We start from the raw sequence: 18851 nt of genomic DNA, 5'->3' as shown, positions 1-18851 counted from the left end.
AACGTAGTAGCCACCAAGTTTACGTGCAAATTCGGGAATGACACTTCTTTCGCAATTACCTTCTGTTAGAGTTGAAGATAGCGGATATACTCGCACACAAAAGATGCATTGGAATTTCAGGACTTTCATACAATTACCGTACCCTTTTGGGCTATTAACTAGCTGTCGCAAAATACCAAATTTGAGACTAGTTGGTAGGACTTTCAACATTTACTTGTTCAGCAAAAACCGACTTAGGTTCCAATGGCTTTCTTGCTTCGTACTATTTCTCGTTACAGCTTATTTCAACATGTTTTTATCACACATACATATTCTATACCATATGATGCTGCAACTCGTCAGTAGCTCAGTTGGACTTGGAATTTAAGGTGACGTATATTATTCGCTTAATTAAAAGCATGCTGCTCAGCAAAATTAGTTCATGCGCATCAAGGATAACAATTTGTATTTGACAAGTGCAAATATATGTACATATAAGTTTAGAAAATATATTTAGTATACTTGTGTAATTCGAACCAATTTCTGCAACGCTTCACTAAATTTATTCATGATTGAAATTACCATTTCCTTGCTTCGAGAGACATTTCTTGCCTACTTCAACATCGCCTGCATGTATATGCCAACCCCTTCATAGCACGAAAAGACGGCATTGCAGATATTTCTTATAGTTCCATAACGACGTTCTAACGCCGGAGTGTCATAAATATTTCCAAGTCTACTTTTAGGTGTGAGTGGTAAAAATTGCTTAAAATTGAATTTTATGCAGCGACATGAAATGGAGCCATTGAAGGCACAAATTGCCTTAGATATACATGAAGATATTTTTTAATGGAATTTAAATTTTAGTGTACCTGTGTCTGATTTATGACCAATTACTGTGGACATAGCTTCCATCGCTGTCATTGCTTTTACACTTTTCATACATCAAACAGATTTACACTTACGACTTATATTGTTAGGTTTTGAGCAAAGAATATGCACAAATTTTTAAGGCGTTGCATGTTGTTTTCAAATCTATTATTTCAGAAAAAAATATTTCCAAAGAATAATCAGATACTAGTTTTTCAGACATATGTATAAAGTTGACTAAGTTAAGTAAAAAACTAAAACAAGCCGAGTTCAATCGAAATTTTTCGTAAAAAAGTGAAATTCATATGAACTATATTAACACTAACGACACAAGAGGAAACAACAAAATATACGCGTAAAAAACTTATCTTATGTAAAATTAATGGATTTCAGAATGCTAAGCTGTTTTGAGGTGTCTATATTTGAATATCGAGACAGCAGATAAATATCGTTTTATGTATGTATATACAACGACGTGCTTAATGAATATGTGTAAACCTTAAGTATAAAAGTGATGAAGAGGAACATTTAACTAATCTCGTTGATGAACAAACAAGAATATAGTATTAAATTAAATCTTATATTTGAATCTTCTTTAATCAAGATTTAGTTATTAACTTGGGAGAGAAGAAAAACAATATTATTATTATACTTGATCCAGGGCGTATACGTAACATATGGAGTTGTAGCTAATTTTTAGACGCAGATAGTTTTGTTTGTTTTCAAAATAATAAATTCACTTCATAACAAGACTTACACCTAAAACAAGTATAGAATAAATATATGTGTTGTCATGCACTTACATAGCAGTTAATTCGAAAATAAACAACTTTTAAGTGAAGAAGCGCTAACTGTCAACGATATAGGCACCAGAATTACAACGAAAACAACATTAATGCATTAAGAGTGCAGAAACAAAATAAATATAATATAAACATAATACACTAGGCGACAAAGACAATGCACTCTTGTCAGTAGCATAACTTTCGCAGTTCTCTATAATTAATTCAAGAGACCCTGCGTCAAAACTTGCACGCGAAAACTGCAAAGAAAAAACAAAAAAAGAATATACAAAAGCGTAGTGATAATAGTTGTTGTAGTTAGAGCCCCGAAATACTTGATAATACTTACATCTCTAAAATAATTAAATGCAACTCGCATTTTGGGAAAATGCAAGACAAATGCACAGGTATATAGAGTGTGTCGCCATCTCGCAACACGCATTTGCCACAGCTTGAAATGGTAGCCTTGTGCAACACAGAATATCTGTCTTATTAAGTCTAAGTCGTGAGTGGCTTGTACACAGCTACAGCAACTCTGAACAAATCACATACGATCATTCCGTTTGCTGCTGTGGCAAACAAGTGCTACAATTACAACTCTTATTTAGCATAGTGAAAATGATTGAGTGGTTATTTCACCCTTTGCTGCTAAATAGTGAAATTTATATGCAAATTTAATGTATGCATACGAGAATTTCTGTCCAAGTATTGGTGCTCTTCAAAGAATGAGTACAATGCATATACTTTAGTGCTTATTCAATGGTGCTTGATAATCGTGTAATGGTTCAGCGATTCTATTGCCGACCAAATCAAGCGTGACAATAGACCTGGCTTTGCTGTGGGACTAAATGAATCTATTTGCAGTAGTTGCTCTTTGATTATATAAAAGTAGAAATATAAAGGTATATACATATATGTAGTTTGCTTCAGTAGACGGTAGTTAAAATTAATATAATATTAATCATATTTAGAAGCTTTGTACGTAAAATAGTAGGATTTGCACAGTTTTAGTTTTAGTGTTTGTTCATGCCTATACAAGATGTATGCATTAATTTGGGAAGTAATGTAGGGAAGAACTAAAAGGTTTTTGAAATATGCTGCTTTCCTCCAAGGCCTTAATACTTATATTTTTTTTTTCTAGTCATTTACTTGCGGTTAAGTATTTATAAGGTGGACCATTAACACTCATTTACTTTAAATGTACCTTTAGTGTCTTACATAAGGATATATGGTATGGAATAAACCCTTTAGGAATCAACACAATTTTATTGGAGGTATTTTGACCGACAAATCAAAACATATTTACGAGAAACAAAAGCAATGTTGTAGAATCTCTTATTGTTAAACGATGATCTTGACTACATTTATCGATATAGTTTCTGCTACACTCCATAGTTAATCACATTAACAGTCGCACTATGGTTGCTTGGACCGTCTATCTTTGGCTAAGTATTTCCAACAATATAAACAAACGTGCTTCAACGCTTTACTAATTTTATTTTCTTATTAATCTTCTTCTTTACTGGCGTAGACACCGCTTACGCGATTATAGCCGAGTTAACAACAGCGGGCCAGTCGTTTCTTCTTTTTGCTACGTGGAGCCCATTGGATATTCCAAGTGAAGCCAGGTCCTTCTCCACTTGGTCCTTCCAACGGAGTCGAGGTCTTCCTCTTCCTCTGTGAAGCCAGGTCCTTCTCCACTTGGTTCTTCCAACGGAGTCGAGGTCTTCCTCTTCCCCGGCGGGTACTGCGTTGAATACTTTCAGAGCTGGAGTGTTTTCGTCCATTTGGACAACATGACTTAGCCAAAGTAGCCGCTGTCTTAAGCTTCCACAGATGAGCGACTCAACAGCTAGGTTAGGTTAGGTAAGACGGCTGATCGGAGATCGCACATGGACTAGAAGTAGTCCTTTGTGAAGCCGTTGAAACTCGAACTCCCGTGTTCGAACTTAGAGATCGGCAAACCGTTTAGTATCCAATACAAATTTACAGAGGCGCTTAATTTCAATGCCCGCCAGATCGGTGGGATATATGAAAGTATGTGCCCCCAAGTGCCTCAGTCTTGATCTCCCAAAAGCAGGGCAGTCAAGAAGGAAGTGCTGGCTAGTTTCCACTGCATCTTCTTCCAAGCAGCTTCTGCATGCGGCGTCCGGTAAAATTCCCAGTCTTACAGCGTGTATGCCAATGGGACAGTGGCCCGTCAAGAGCCCCATCATTAATGAGAGGCTAGCCTTGTTGAGGGCAAAGAGATCCCTAGATCTCCTTCGATCTATCTTTGGCCAAAAGGCTTTTGCGACCGCGCAGGTACTAATGCTGGCCCATCGCTGACCGAGCAGCCGCGAGGCCCAGCTATCTAGTAGTAGAACACAAAAGGATGCCGGAGCACCTACCCGTTCCCATTCTACCGATAGTGATTCTAGGGTGCCTTTCCTAGCTAGCTCATCAGCTTTGCAGTTACCCGCGATTCCGCTGTGGCCCGGCACCCATACAAGTCTTATAATGAAAGCTCTCGCCGCCAGAGACAGTGACGCCAGACACTCTTCGACCAGCCCTGAACGCACTGTGAATGAGTTCAAGGCTAGAATCGCCGCTCTGCTATCCGAGTGAATGGTCACCTCCCTGAAGTTAGACGCTCTACTGAGCAGCATATCTGCTGCTACCTTGATGGCTGCAACCTCAGCCTGGAAAACACTGCAATAGTCGGGAAGTCTGAAGCTGGATTTTATGGAGAGCTCCTGAAAATAAACCTCTCCACCAAACTTCCCGCCAAGCTTAGACCCATTCGTAAAGAAGCTTGCTGCCCCTCTCCTCCAACAGCTTCTTCCCTGCCAAGCCTCCCTCGTCGGTATATGTGCAGAGAAGGAGCCACCGGAGTTCGATATGGCGACTCCATGATCCAGGTGATCCGGTATGCAGTCGAAGCTTGTGAGGATATCCGAGTGTTCAGATACCCGCTCCTTTAGGAATCCATACTCCCTGAGCCTAATGGCCACCTTTGCGGCCTTACACCTTCCGGCAATATCCACCGGCGTTATGTTCAGAATTGCATTAAGTGCAATGTTTGGGGTGGACTTTAATGCACCACATATGCTGATGAGCGCAGCTCGTTGAACGCTCTCAAGTTTCTTTGCGAGTGTGATCTTCTCAACAGCTAAGACCGATTGAACAAAGTGGAGAACAATATAACTACGCAGAGAACATTTACTTCAGTACAAATCAACAAAAGAGTTACATATAAAAGAATTTTGGAGACAAAACAAAAGATTCGAAAGTTAAGACAATTTATAAATAAAGAATCAGATAGAACAAAAGCAAAAGAAAATGCATTCGAAGATGTGGTCAAATGGATCGTCATCGAAGTGGAAATAAAGGGTCAATGAGAAAGATAATTAGCGGACTTGGCGGTTCTTTTTTTTTTTTTTTTTTTTTGGTGTTGAAAACGGAGCGGTTATAATTTTTTAAGTAATGACGAGCATGAACGCTAACAATGTTTTAATACATTAAGCGATTTTTTCAACGTTGTAAGCAAATGCTTAAGTTGCGATTGCTAGTAGTTTTATCTGTTACAGTGGATTACATTGAAACATACTACTGTGCCCAAATAGGTGACATTGTATTTATTTTGAAAATTCTTTATTTATTCTTCGAAATCAATTTCATTCCCTTCAAAGTATTCCCCTCCCGATGCAATGCACTTATGCCAACGGATTTTCCAATCTTCGAAACACTGTTTGTAGTCACTTTCCGGGATGGCCTTCAGTTCCGTCTTCGCTGCGGCCTGAATCTCCTCTATCGTATTAAAACGGTGTCCCCGGAGCGGTCTTTTGAGCTTTGTGAACAGCCAGAAGACACACGGCGCCAGATCAGGTGAATACGGTGGTTGCGGAACGATATGGGTTGAGTTTTTGGCGAAATGATCACAAATTACGAGGACAGTATGGGATGGTGCATTATCGTGGTGTAAGAACCAAGAATTGTCTTTCCACAATTCCGGCCTTTTTAGGCGGATAGTGTTACGCAAGCGACGCATAACGTTCAAATGTTATTCCTTGTTGACTGTTTGTCCGGTTGGAAGGAATTTATAATGCACATCACCGCGATAATCGAAGAAAACAGTCAACATGACCTTGATTTTTTAGCGACTTTGGCGCGATTTTTTTGGTTTCGGCTCTCTTTTGGCACGATATTCGCTCGATTGATCGGTTGTTTCGGGGTCGTAAGCATAGATCCAAGTCTCATCGCCAGTTATAATGCGTTTCATGACACCCTGGTAGTCGGAAAGCATCGTTTCACACACTTCAACGCGACGCCTTTTTTCCAAAAAATTCAATGTTTTCGGTACCAGTCGACGCGCTTGAAGCCCAAAACATCCTTCAAAATGGTATTGGCTGAGCCTTTCGATATGACAACTTCATCAGCAAGGTCTCTAATTGTTAATCGACGGTTTTTCAACACCACATCTTTGATTTGTTGAACGTGAGCTTCGTCGGTTGAGGTTGATGGTCGCCCTGGACGCTTGTAAACATTTTTTTAGACATAGCCTCATCACCAAAGGCTTTCTGCACCATCCTCAACGTATCCGCAGCAGAAAATTGTTTCCGTAAACAAAATTTAATGCAAATTCTTTGCTCAACAAATTTCGACATCGCAAAAAACGAAAAACTCACTTTTAGCAGCTCACAAAACGACACGTATCTCAAACACTAATGAATATTTTGACATGAAATTTGACGTAAATGTGACTGACAGTACTGCCAACCTAAAAAAAAAAATATAATTTTCCAAATCGACGCGCGCAGTTTAAATTCAAAGGTCACCTTATTTTTTGGGCACAGTAGTATACAAATTTATATAATTTTAAAAATGGTATTTTACATTATTCAGGCAATCATTGCATCCGTAAGTAAAACAAAAATTATGAGTATATGGCACATAAAAAACATAAATTTTCACGAAGCGAAAGTGCTTGATTACAGCAGCAATTTGAGACGTGGAAATACATAGTGCAGTGTTAGAAATGGAAGGGAAACCATTGTTGCCTGCAAAGTTATTAACGTGTCTACAAGAACATAAATGCATACTTAAGTAATCAGAAGACTCGTAAAACTAAATTTCAAACAAAAAGGGTATTTTATTCAGGTGATAACAATCAGAAGCGTTCACACACGTGAAGTAGAAATACTGTTCGTATCCAAGCCTGCTGCTAATGTGATGAGCACCATTGAAGTGTTCAAATTTTGTAGACCAAATACGCTTCTTTTGATATACACATGTCTCTGTTTAAGCTCCTAAGTTCATCAATATGTATCAACTTGTATCTTGATTGAACTTAATTCCAAAAGCTCTTACAGTTATTAACATAATCGACAAGTTGGTGTTATTAGTAAAGCAGGTGCATGCTATTACATTAATAATGTTACCTGCTCTGCTTCTATGTTTCTATATAAATATAACGGGGTATACATATGTAGTTTTTTTGCATATCGCTAAAAATTTTCATTTGGCACAGCTGTAAGCTTTCACAACCAGTGAAATAATTGGGAGCTTGGGCACCTCTAAATATGAGTTCTTAAATGTTTTGGGGAGTTTCTTCGCCTTACAGCTTTATTTTTTTCTGTCTTACAGCGTCAATAATTTTGTTTGCTTTTGTTTTACCCATCCTACTCCATATACCTGTAGACTGTAAAGTTACAAATGTACATTGTAAAATAATAGGACTGAATGACAGAAAATTTTAAAATCAACTAATATTAACAATTATTGTTGTTATAAAATAAAAATAATAAAGATTAAGCTAACTTGAATTAAAACCTTTAATAATACACACACGTTACATAACACATAGATGTAAAATCTGGTGAAATCGGTAAAAAGTATTGAAGGCAATAAGGAGAGGAGTTGAGTCCAACAAAGACAATATCGCTGGTAAGAAAGGCAAGTTTTATATCTAAGGAAATGTTGAGCAAAGTACAAAGTAGGAAGGAGAAAGCTGTTAGAATTATGGTGGCAAAAAGCAAAAGTGAAGGTATTCCATGAATTCGGTTGCGTTTTTACAATAGCAAGTGCATATGTGCCATATTTCAAGACACTCTCCCAAAGCAGTCTGTGTCTGCTTATTGTAAGAAGAGAGCTTATAGTTAATGGAAGATGCTACTTGTTGTTACAAAATATATATTTGTTAATATGTAGTCACTGATTGCATTGTTTGTGATTGGTTCTTCAAATATAATGACCATTCATATAATAGAGTTGACTATTAATAACGTCAAATTGTCTTTCTTAGAGATTTGTTATATAGTGTTTTTAAGTAGTAAGTTTTGTTGTTTTATTTCAAAAACAAGAAGAGTAATTGTTGAAGAGACACAGTCCTAAAAACATTCTTTATTAAATAACAAAGATGTTTTGGTGAGAAAATTTATTTACCAGCAAAGAATGTGGGTTTAAAAATAATCCTTGAAAGTAAAATGCCTTATCTCTAAATCAAAGAAACCTTTTAACAATTTTTACTATTCTACGATGTCACAGATGCAACAAAGTGACTTTTTCACAGCAATAAGTAGCCCCTTGGAAACAATTTAAGAAAGAATAATATGCTCGAAGCATTTACAAAGTATGTATAAAAGCAGATTTAATTATATATACCTATGGTTGTTTTGTAAACCGTTTAAAAGCAAGGGTGAAGCCCAAATAAACAGGTTTTGATGGATATATTCATTCGAAAATTATTTTAAATACATGCGACCCGATATGTTAAAACTGCATACAACGAATCACAACTCATACAAGGGTCCCGGAACATTTTTATTCATTAGTGAATATAATCTAATTTTAGCATTTTCTGCATACAAAATGATTTTACTGTAGTAAGTAAGTTTAAGCGATTTATAACCGGAAATCATATTCATTTATTTTTATACTCTTAGACACTTTTTCAAATCAAACCTAACCCATGAGGAGTTGTGCTTTCTTAGACTTTATCTATTTAATATATTCATACACGTCGCTATAAGCAGTAAAAAGCATTCACATACCTTGTATAGTGATTTCACCTTTAGTATCGCTTTCGAGCGCATCCTAAACTACCGTACCATCATCTATGAAATGACAAACTGGGGCTAACTAAGGAAGTGGAAGAAACTACTCAACGATACCATTGCGTTAAGGAAGCATGTTTTAACAGCTGCCACTTTGCAGGTAATTAAAAATGTCGCAAGTTAGCATTCGCACAGGTGCCGTGTTACTCACACCACTTTAATTAAATATTCGGTTTACAAGCGGGTGAAACTTTGTATGAATGTTTGAGTACGTATTTATTCTCTTCTATGGATTTACGGGGCGTTCATAAATAATGTTTTCGTTTTCCAAAGTGTAAGTATTATGTGCAGAGATTTTTATTTACTATCTTGCAGGACGACACCAAAATACTAACACCTTGAAGATATTAACACCGGTCTGGGATTGTTATCGTAATCGAAAATAGAAGTGGACGTGGAGGAGTACTATATAGTATCGTTTATACTTAAGTTGCGCATAAGATCGTAGTCCTGTCAAATCAAGTACATTTTAGCGAACTGCATATAACAAATAATGATAATTAACGGAAACCATCATGTTTGTTTGCTTGCAACGGGTGATCCAATTAGCAGTACTTTTTACAATAGCCTTTTTTGACAGATCGCGCGTGAGTCGTTTCAAACTGTCATGTAATTTTTATTCAGTATTGTTTGGCATTTTATCATGGAAACAATTACTTCAACAACGTTTACAAATTGTTTCACTTTTGTACGAAATTTCACGTTCTGTAAAGAATGTGCTTCGTATCTTCTTCGGCACCGTTCGCAACAACTCGGACTGACGTATGCAACGACTTGGCGCATTTTACGTCGAGATCTTAAACGGAAAATCCAATTTCAGCTTGTGCATGAACTAAAGCTTTTAACTTTCTGATTTGTTATTCACCCCTTAGAATACAGGCGCTGTGCTGTGGTTGGTTGTGTTGTCCTGTGCGGCGATGTCTGAGTGTGGACACATTGAGAAATCTCGACATCTTGCGAATCCATTCCAAAAAATTTTGTGAATGTTGATGAAATATTAAATATTTTGCGTCTTATTTACAATTCTTAGATACTGCTTTGCCACAGGGTATCAGTATTATTGTATTTAGTTTACTGCGGTATTGGCTTGGTTCTCATATTTTGTCTGTGCTAAGAGATGTACTAAAATTTCATTATAGTTAAATATAGTGGTAGAAAAATGCCAATTGCAAGAAAACAGTGCTAGTTTGATAAATATTGGGTTGTCACAAAAATCTTGCGGTATTTTTATTGATTTTTTTTTTTATTGAAATTGAAATGAATTTTTGATGACTCATGCGATTTTATTTGCGACGCTATACCTCACGAACGAATTAAAGGAAACGACAATTAATCAAACACGTGTTAGCGCGTGAAATGAGCTTTCCAAAAAGGTATAGCATGACCCGATGCGACGAATAAAACTAGAACTACGCGCTTTCAGCGCCAACTAGCGAAAATACCGCAAGACTTTGTTGACAACCTATTACTTCTGGGCCCTTAGAAGAATATATTGGGTTGGAAAATATCTTCCTTCCACCTTTTTGCGTTTTGAATTTCGCGGTTATATATAAACCGTTACAGAACTCGTATCTGGCAACACTATACATGTTTGTTAGGTCTTGACATAGTCTGCAAAACAAAGCTTTGCATGATTAGTTTGGATTTTGCGTTCAACAGTTATAACCGTCTAAATGGAAACATATTATCGAAGGAAACGGCTCATATTTTAACTAAATCCGATCACTGTAACACTTTTTACAAAGCATTGAATAAAGAGCAAAAGAGCGGAAGGGAGATGTTTTCCAAACTAATATATATATTTGTCACAACATTCTATTCTATTCATTATATCTAGCCCATAACTGCTTTCGTGTCATCTGTTTATGCAGTCATACGTACACCGCCAAAGCTTTTAATATTTTAAACCATTCTTAGCAAGAATTCCTCCATAGTCATAGTTTAGTCTACTTTTATTTTCACACGGCGAAAATTTTGACTGTCATTTGTGCAGTTTATGGCAATTTGTTGCGGTTCTTATTTGCTTTTCACCCGCATTGCTTCTGTTGTTGCCACTTGTGTCATAAATGTTGCTTATAAGGAGTTGCGCTTCACGTGCAGAATTGTGTGGTTCTGAGTGTGTACAGCCATGTGTATATAGAAATATATTTCTATACATACGTCGTTCTTTATTTTGTTTACTCAGATTCTATTCAAATTTATTGTATAAGGACTCAGCAGCATACATATATACGGTAATAAAGTCAACTCCTTGAGCTATTCAACTTAAAAGTTAAAAACATGTTTTTGTGATACTAAACTTTTTTCCGTTTCTGGGGTTTATTTTTAAACTTTCTTTGAGTTCTGCTTGCATATAAATTCCACAAGTCTTCATTTGTAAATGTAACTTGAAGTTCCTTGTTTTAATATATGTAAAAATAATAAAAAACAAAATTTTGCAGCCACAATTCGGTTTATATAAGCTTATCTATATTCCTAGCGGTTTTGTAATTAAAATAAAAGCGGTTTCTAGAGTGACCTAAGAAAAAACAAGAAAAAAAATTAACTTGGGTTGTACTTTAACAATAAAACCTTTCTTAAATACAAAACGTTTCGTACAAAACATTTTTTCGATCGGTAAGTTTATATTACAGCTATCTACTATATTGATCTGATGTGAACAAAGTTTCAGAGCGATATCTCAAAAAATGACGGACATAGCTATATCAACACGTCATGCTGATCATATATTTGTGTACTTTATAGAGTCTTCGACGTTCCCTTTAGAGTATTTTAAACCTCAAAATTAGTGTATCCCATGCAGAGAAATGCTAATTTTCAAGTTGATTGCTTTTTGAATAAATAAGTCTTTTATATTATGTGTTGCTCATACGGCATGGTGTACTAATTGATTAACGTATATTTCATGTATGCTATAACAGTTACAGTTAAACAATCACATAAGTCGAGAAAACAAATACGGTTATAATATTTGTTGATGGTCAAAAGAAAAAACAAAAATCCACTGCAAATCGTCTAAATGTCCAACTATTTGTTTGGGATGTGGAAATCAGCGGCACCTGGTACTCTTTCACAAATTTGATACAAAACGGCAACACTTTACCTGGCTTCTGCCACATATGTTCGTTCACATGAAGCCTTTCATACAGCAACCAATTTGGACCGCCCTCAGTATATAAGTGAATGCATAGTTCAGTGAGTGCAATCAGTGTGTTCCTTATTAGGACGCATATGGTGTGTATTTGCATGTGTGCCCGCCTTTGCAAATGAGTGAATGAAATTCCACTGAATGGTTATGAAAACAAAAGCTAGGCGCCAATGAAGTGTTCGCCGTTCTTATGTGAAGATGGATGTTTGTGAGTGGGTGTAAATAATGATACTCAGGTGTAAATTTTGAAGAATGAGTAAACGTAATGGAAACCATTTGGTATTGCATAAAACAACGATAGGTGAAGATGTAAGTATCATATATCATTGTATCTATGAAGTCCTCGTCAAAGTTTACTATATATAAGTTTCCTTATATTTAAGATGGAATAAATTGGAATATTATTAATAGTATGATCAGTTGACTATTTGGGTACTAAATATAGGTAATACTTACTTCAGTGCTCATGCAATGCAAATACAAATCTATTGGTAATCTAAATCAAAGCGAATAAATGCTGTTAAAAAGGTATCACTCCTCCAAACTTTTTTTGGAAGAAACACTGCAATTTTTTCCGTAGGAGAATTGGAGGAGATTATAAGGTACTGTAACCCTTCGCTGCCCACGCACGATAGACGGGTTTTCGGCGCGAAGAAACTGAGAAAGTTTATCGACAAGCGCTAATACTGCAAAATACCATCAGGTGAACGACCGCTAAAACTGCGGTCAGGCTCAGAAAATCTGGGTACTTAGATGGCCTTGAAATTTAGCACTCTGAAATCCTCACACACTCTTATTTCATTCCACGATACTTGGACTACCAGGTCGTCGAACCTACCCCTACTTGTCATTTCTCTGCTTACATACCTTCGAAGGAAACATGCAAAGAGCAGACTTGCTGTTGGAGAGGGACGGTGAGCTTTTTCAAGGATGGATTAAAGCTTGTGCGAAAGGTTGGTTTAGCAGAAATTTCAACAAACTCCAGTTTTATGTTTCCTGACAACTGCAGCGTTTTCCAAGCAGAGGTAATTACCATAAAGGTAGCAGAAAATATTCAGCCCCAAAGTTTTTTTAACCTTACCTAATCTAAGGCACGACTGTAGTATAATAAAAACCTGTGGGTAGGCGCCAATATGCTATGCATCGAAATATTTTCTTTGTTTGTGTTTAAATGAGTTAAGCATCCACCTCCTCTACTCGATAAAAGTGGCGCATCCTAATGGAACAGCTGAACTCACCACATCCGAAGACGCCATACTCACTCACCACACTTCTACATCATTCAACCCACTCATCAAAAGGGATGGACAAAAAGGGAAAGGACACATTTCGTCACATACAGTTCGAGCATCACCATTCGTTTTATATACCCTCGTTTTTTGGACACCAATCTCGTGCGCTGCAATTACCACTGTGACCCCTACAATCTAATAACATTAAATTTTAAAACATTTAACTTATCTGTTAAAATTAACATTGAAGATTTAACTTCTAAATAAAATCATACAAAAGAAAAGATTTTTATAATAAATTACACTATATAAACTCAAGTGTACCCGGTACTTTTATTTCGATTGTGCGCGATAACCATTTAAGGACATACATACATATATACATTTGTATCTAATGGTTAAGAAATTAAACAGTTTGTACAACAAAAAGAAAAACACTTTTACATTCTCAATTTCTCTTGAGTGCCGAAAAGGATGTCAAAGTTCAACTAAGCAGAGAATATATTAATAAAGGCGTGACAATATTAGGACATGTTAAGGAGTTCCGACTAAATAAAAAGAAAACAATATTTCAGGAAACCAGCCTGAATAAAAATAATACCTAACAGCAAAGCAAAGTGCGATTTTTTGAGCGGCAAAAAGTGGGTTAAAATATTTTTAAATATTATGTATAGTATACCTCAAATTGGTTTTATCCGATTACAATATCTCTCGCTTGTTATTGTTTTGTGCTGCCACTCTGTGTATCTGTCTCGCTTAGTTTAAGGTAATACGTACAACCTTTCGGTGAACAATCTTTTAAGAGAACAAATTTGAGCATGCTGCCTTCTCTGCATCTGAAAGTGATTTTGCTCTTGGATGTTCTAACCGATTATAGCTGAAAAAATCTTCACTTCTTTGATAGTTTTTGACGCATTTTCAAACCCAACCTAAACCCATGAGGAGCTTATACCCTTACGAAATTCTAAATAGTGTTTCACTGAAACTAATTGAGATCGGTATACTAGTATAAGTAGCAACGAGAATTTATGTATGTACATACCTAAAGCCCGGGTCCCACTATCGGCGCAAGTAGCACAATTTGTACCGATTTTTATTGGTCTACATCGGCGCAAAATGCCAAAACAAAATTGAGTCAATTTTTAGCAGTCACATTATCGGCGCATATTGTATCATTTTTTATCGGCGCATATCGGCGTTAAATATTCTGCTACGATAATCGGCGCAACGCGGTCACACTGTTGTGCTCAATCAGCTGTTTGCAGTAAAAGTTTTTATTTATTTTAAAACATGGATTATTTGAAGAAGAAAAAAGTTGCAGTTGCTCTGCTTACCATTGCAACATTAAAGCTGAAAAAGAAAAATCAAAAACGTAAAACAAATCCGAAACAACGTAGTATCTGGGTGAGAAATTGGCTGGAAAGAAGAAATACTAATGGTGCATATGAAACGACTTTTCTTTTTAAAAATTACGTGCGAATGAACGAAAATAATTTTAATGAGTTACTGCAGCTAATTTCCCCACTGATTAAAAAAACAGACACATGTTTTCGTGAAGCTATTCCAGCAAGTCATCGTTTGGTCTGCACTCTCCGCTTTTTGGCCAGGGGCGATAGCTACAAAAGTCTTTCAGCTTTTTTCCGTATTGCCCCAAACACTATCTCAAAATTTGTTCCTGAAATTTGTGATGCGATTTACAGTCAACTTCGAAATACTTACCTGAAGGTAGGAACACATGCTTTACCAAATCCTTATGTATATTTTTCATATTTCCCCTTATTTAGATACCTTCAACAAAAGAAGAATGGGCTGAAGTTGCTTCGAAATTCCATTTATTATGGAACTTTCCTAACTGCATAGGAGCAGTTGACGGCAAGCATGTGGTCATTATCGCACCAGCAAAATCAGGAAGTACGTTTTACAACTACAAAGGAACTCACAGCATAGTGCTTATGACAGTTGTTGATGCCAGTTATAAATATTTGTATATTGACATCGGCTGTAACGGGCGTACTTCAGATGGTGGTGTTTTCAGTAAATGTTCTCTGCAGCATGCCCCCGATATGGATTCTCTAAATTTACCACCTCCTCGTCATTTATTAGGTCGTGAAATGAATGTACCTTTTGTTTTAGTGGCAGACGATGCATTTAAAATACAAAATTATTTGATGAAGCCGTATCCTGGTCGCATTTTATCTGGTAGCAAACGTATTTTTAACTATAGGTTATCAAGGGCTAGGAGAATAGTCGAGAACGCATTTGGAATCATGATGAAGTGCTTTGAAATCTTTTCACGACCAATAAAGCTGAATCCAAATAAAACAACGAGAGTTAGCATGTTGCGCATTACACAATTTTTTAATGACAAAAAATATAAGTTATGCTGCTGGATTGGTAGATAGCTGCACTGAGGATGGAAATATAATTGAAGGTGCACTGGTTAATATTTCCATACCTACCCTTGAAAGCGCCACAGAGGATATATCAATTTCCTACATAAGCAACGAAGCAAAAACTAACCGTGAAGAATTTGAAAACTAAGGACTGCCCCGTAAAAAATTTACCCTTCGTTTTTCATTAATAACAAGAAAACCAAAGAATTTTTTCAAAGTCTTGTTTTATTTCTTATTAATGAGTACTATAGAGATTACAAATTATAAATAACATTTAACAAATTTTTATTTTCTGTAAAAATTTCTTACTTTTTTCTTAAGGCCCTTCAGTATGTTTTGTACAGTGTTTTCATCGATAGTACCGTACGACCTTCGCCACTTATTTCTAAAATCTTGTAAACCTTTACTCTTCCGGAGATTCGATTTCATTAGAGCCCAATATCTCTCAATAGGTCAAAGCTCTGGGCAATTAGGTGGATTCGCTTTTCTTGGAACAATATTGACATTATTGCTTTCATACCACTCCATGGTACCTGTAGAATAGTGAGAGGTTGCTAAATCAGTCCAGAACATTACAGTACCCTCATGCTCGCGAATAAATGGCAAAAGACGTTTTTGAAGGCACTCGCTAATATAAATTTTTGAATTGATTGTGCCCTGTGTTACAAAAAACTGCTTCTCAAACCGCAAGTACATATCGCTTGCCAAACCATATACTGCTTGGGAAATTTGGTAATTTTCTTTTCCTTAAATTTTCTCTGTACTTGCCCCTTCTTCATACAGGTATAATATTCATGCCCCGGTAACTGTTTGAAATCTGCCTTAACGTAGGTTTCGTCGTCCATCACGCAACAGTCAAATTTTGTTAGGTATCCTTCATACAAATTTCGAGCTCGTTTTTGAGCAACCAATTGCTTTTCATCGGAACGATCTGGCACTCTTTGAACTCTATATGTCTTTAGCTTACTATCATTTTTTATCCTTTGTACAGTACTTACGTACCTGCTTTAACGGCAACATCTCGTACTGAAGTGTTGGGATTCTGCTTAAAAACTTCCTTCACTCTTTTTGCCAAATTTCCTTCTGCATCTGCTTTTCTACCTGAACCTTTTTTTCGTATAGTAGGTACACCCTTTTTGTAATTCGAAACAACCCTTTTAACAGTACTTTCCGATGCTCCAGTTTTTTTTAGCTATAACTGAATATTTTAATTCTGGATTTTCCAGGTAAGTTGACAAAACCAATTCGCGCACTTTTTCTTGATTGCTAGACATCTTAATAGTTTGAAGTGCTGACACCAAATGTTATATATTTTGTTAATCGTTAGATTATAGAGAAAAAAAAAAGTCCCCATTGAGACTAATGCCATAAACAGTTACGTCATAATCTTAAGGAACAAAAGGGTAAATTTTTTACGGGATAGTCCATATTTCATGTCACCAGACGGCGAATTGCCATGGCAGTATAAATTTATATAACAAAGCAGACACTTAACAGAATATATGCACTTTTCATAATCTCTAAATAAATTGTATTTGAATTAATTCCGCGTGAAGTTTATTTGCTGCTCTTTTATTTCTTTTTGATAGTTCACGCATTTGCAGTGCAAGATACATACCCACTCCATACCAGTGGTCTTCTTCTTTATTTAAAAATTGTATTGCGCTCTCCATTGCATCTGTTGTCACTGATTCATCAGATGCAGAGGGTTTGGATTTTGTGTCACTTCTGGCAGCTGTTGGTGGTGGCGTTACATCTGCATCTACATCTAGTGTTGAGACAGACGAACTACTCTTGCAGCGATCATGCAAACAGTAGAATTGCATAGCTGACCAAAATGGCCAATGTGGCAAAGCTTTACCAGCCGCTTGGCCTGATTTAGTTGTCATTTTTTTCTTTACATTTGAAAATTCCGTTTTTATATTCGCCCATTTTGCTTTGCATCCGTCAACTTCTTGGGTTGGAAATTTCTCCCCGATGTTATTCCAAGCTTTATCTCTTTTGGCGCGATCTTTATATTCTGGGCAGGAATATTCCTAAATACAATTGCGCATTTCAATGGCCTGTATCAAATTCGTTGTGCTTTCATTTGTCCATGATGACACTATTTGTGGTTTTTTTCGTCTTTTTGTTTTGCTGGGAGTGGAAGAAATAGTTTCGTCAATCACATTGTCCATAATACCTTCAAAAACTTCGTCGTCTGAATTCATTTCTAAAAATTATTAATTAATTACTTCATATAATAATGCATTTTAATTTTATTGTTAACTTACCGAACACATGTTTTATTTACATATGTTTGCAACCAGTAGAGATGTCGAAGATCGATTAGTCAAAGACCTTCGACTCGATCTTTTTGTCTATTTTTGTTTTTCTTCGATTGGAATCGAGAATCAATTCAAAAATCATGACGATTAATGTGGATTTTTTTCAACTTTAAAATTTAAAAATTACACTAGTCTACAGGCAATATGCAACTGATTGGCTATTGGTGTTTTTATATTAAATTAGGTGTACTAATAATCAATTCATATTTAAAAATTCCGTATCACGTAAGATTTTTAAGAATTTCAAAATTATTTTTTTTACGCAATATTAAGTAAATTTTTTGTTCTACTTGCGCCAAATCCATATATACTTTGAGTTATTTGTTAGTCGAGAGTATTTATGACATTTCTCGTATGTATTATCTGTATTCTTTCTTGTTTATCAATTTAAAACTTGAAGGTAGTTGTATATTTATTGCGATAGCCGTGGAAAGTGAGATTTTATGATTAAAATGTCTAAAGTAAGAAAACGTGGTTGTAATACATCGATTGATTAATTTTGTTGTTTGTGGCTTGTATACACCTAAATCTCATGCCAGATTAATAACTAAAGTGACTGAATTAGCATATCTCAAGTATTTTGGTTTTCCTATAGTCTAACACGTATGAGGAACTAATCGACGAGTTGCTGGAAAACTACCAAAGAATGGGTTGAAGAATGTCACTAAAAATTCATTTTTTACATTCACATTTGAGTTTTTTTTCCAGAAAATTTGGGTTACGTCAGTGATGAACAGGGAGAGGGGTTCCACCAAGATATTTTAACAATGGAACAGAGATATCAAGGCCGCTGGGATCCTGCAATGATGGGGGATTATTGTTGGTTCCTGATGAGAGAAAGTAATAGAGAATACAAGAAAAAACCGCCATTTGCAAAAAGATAATCTACAAAACAGGTTCAATAGTTACATATATGTAATTTTTACACGATATAATAAACGTCTTACATAAAGTAAAAACTTTTTTTTATTTTTAAATTTTATCAGTATATTAGTTAACAGGGCATTTTTCAAATATTTCTTCAAA

The 18851-nt window shown here is 35.9% G+C and overlaps 1 protein-coding gene and 1 pseudogene across 1 annotated transcript; both read left to right on the top strand.

Moving 5' to 3' along the window:
• LOC120768771 overlaps window positions 1-9708 on the top strand; it is an 18910-nt pseudogene extending 9202 nt beyond the window's left edge.
• A 4876-nt stretch (window positions 9709-14584) lies between these two features.
• LOC120768770 (putative nuclease HARBI1) lies at window positions 14585-17316 on the top strand. Its single transcript, XM_040095535.1, has 3 exons — window positions 14585-14830; window positions 14890-15313; window positions 17198-17316. The coding sequence occupies exons 1-3, from the start codon at window positions 14585-14587 to the stop codon at window positions 17314-17316; spliced, it is 789 nt and encodes a 262-aa protein (XP_039951469.1).
• The last annotated feature ends 1535 nt before the right edge of the window (window positions 17317-18851 follow it).

Source organism: Bactrocera tryoni, chromosome 2, assembly GCF_016617805.1.
Source record: "Bactrocera tryoni isolate S06 chromosome 2, CSIRO_BtryS06_freeze2, whole genome shotgun sequence".
Lineage (NCBI taxonomy): Eukaryota > Metazoa > Arthropoda > Insecta > Diptera > Tephritidae > Bactrocera > Bactrocera tryoni.
This window is presented reverse-complemented; position numbering and strand designations above follow the sequence as displayed.

Coding starts and splice junctions, on each gene's coding strand:
- LOC120768770 (XM_040095535.1), top strand. CDS start 14,585: ATGAACGAAAATAATTTTAATGAGTTACTGCAGCTAATTTCCCCACTG. Junction 14,831..14,889: donor TTCGAAATACTTACCTGAAG/GTAGGAACACAT, acceptor CCCCTTATTTAG/ATACCTTCAACAAAAGAAGA. Junction 15,314..17,197: donor CATTTTATCTGGTAGCAAAC/GTATTTTTAACT, acceptor CTGATTCATCAG/ATGCAGAGGGTTTGGATTTT.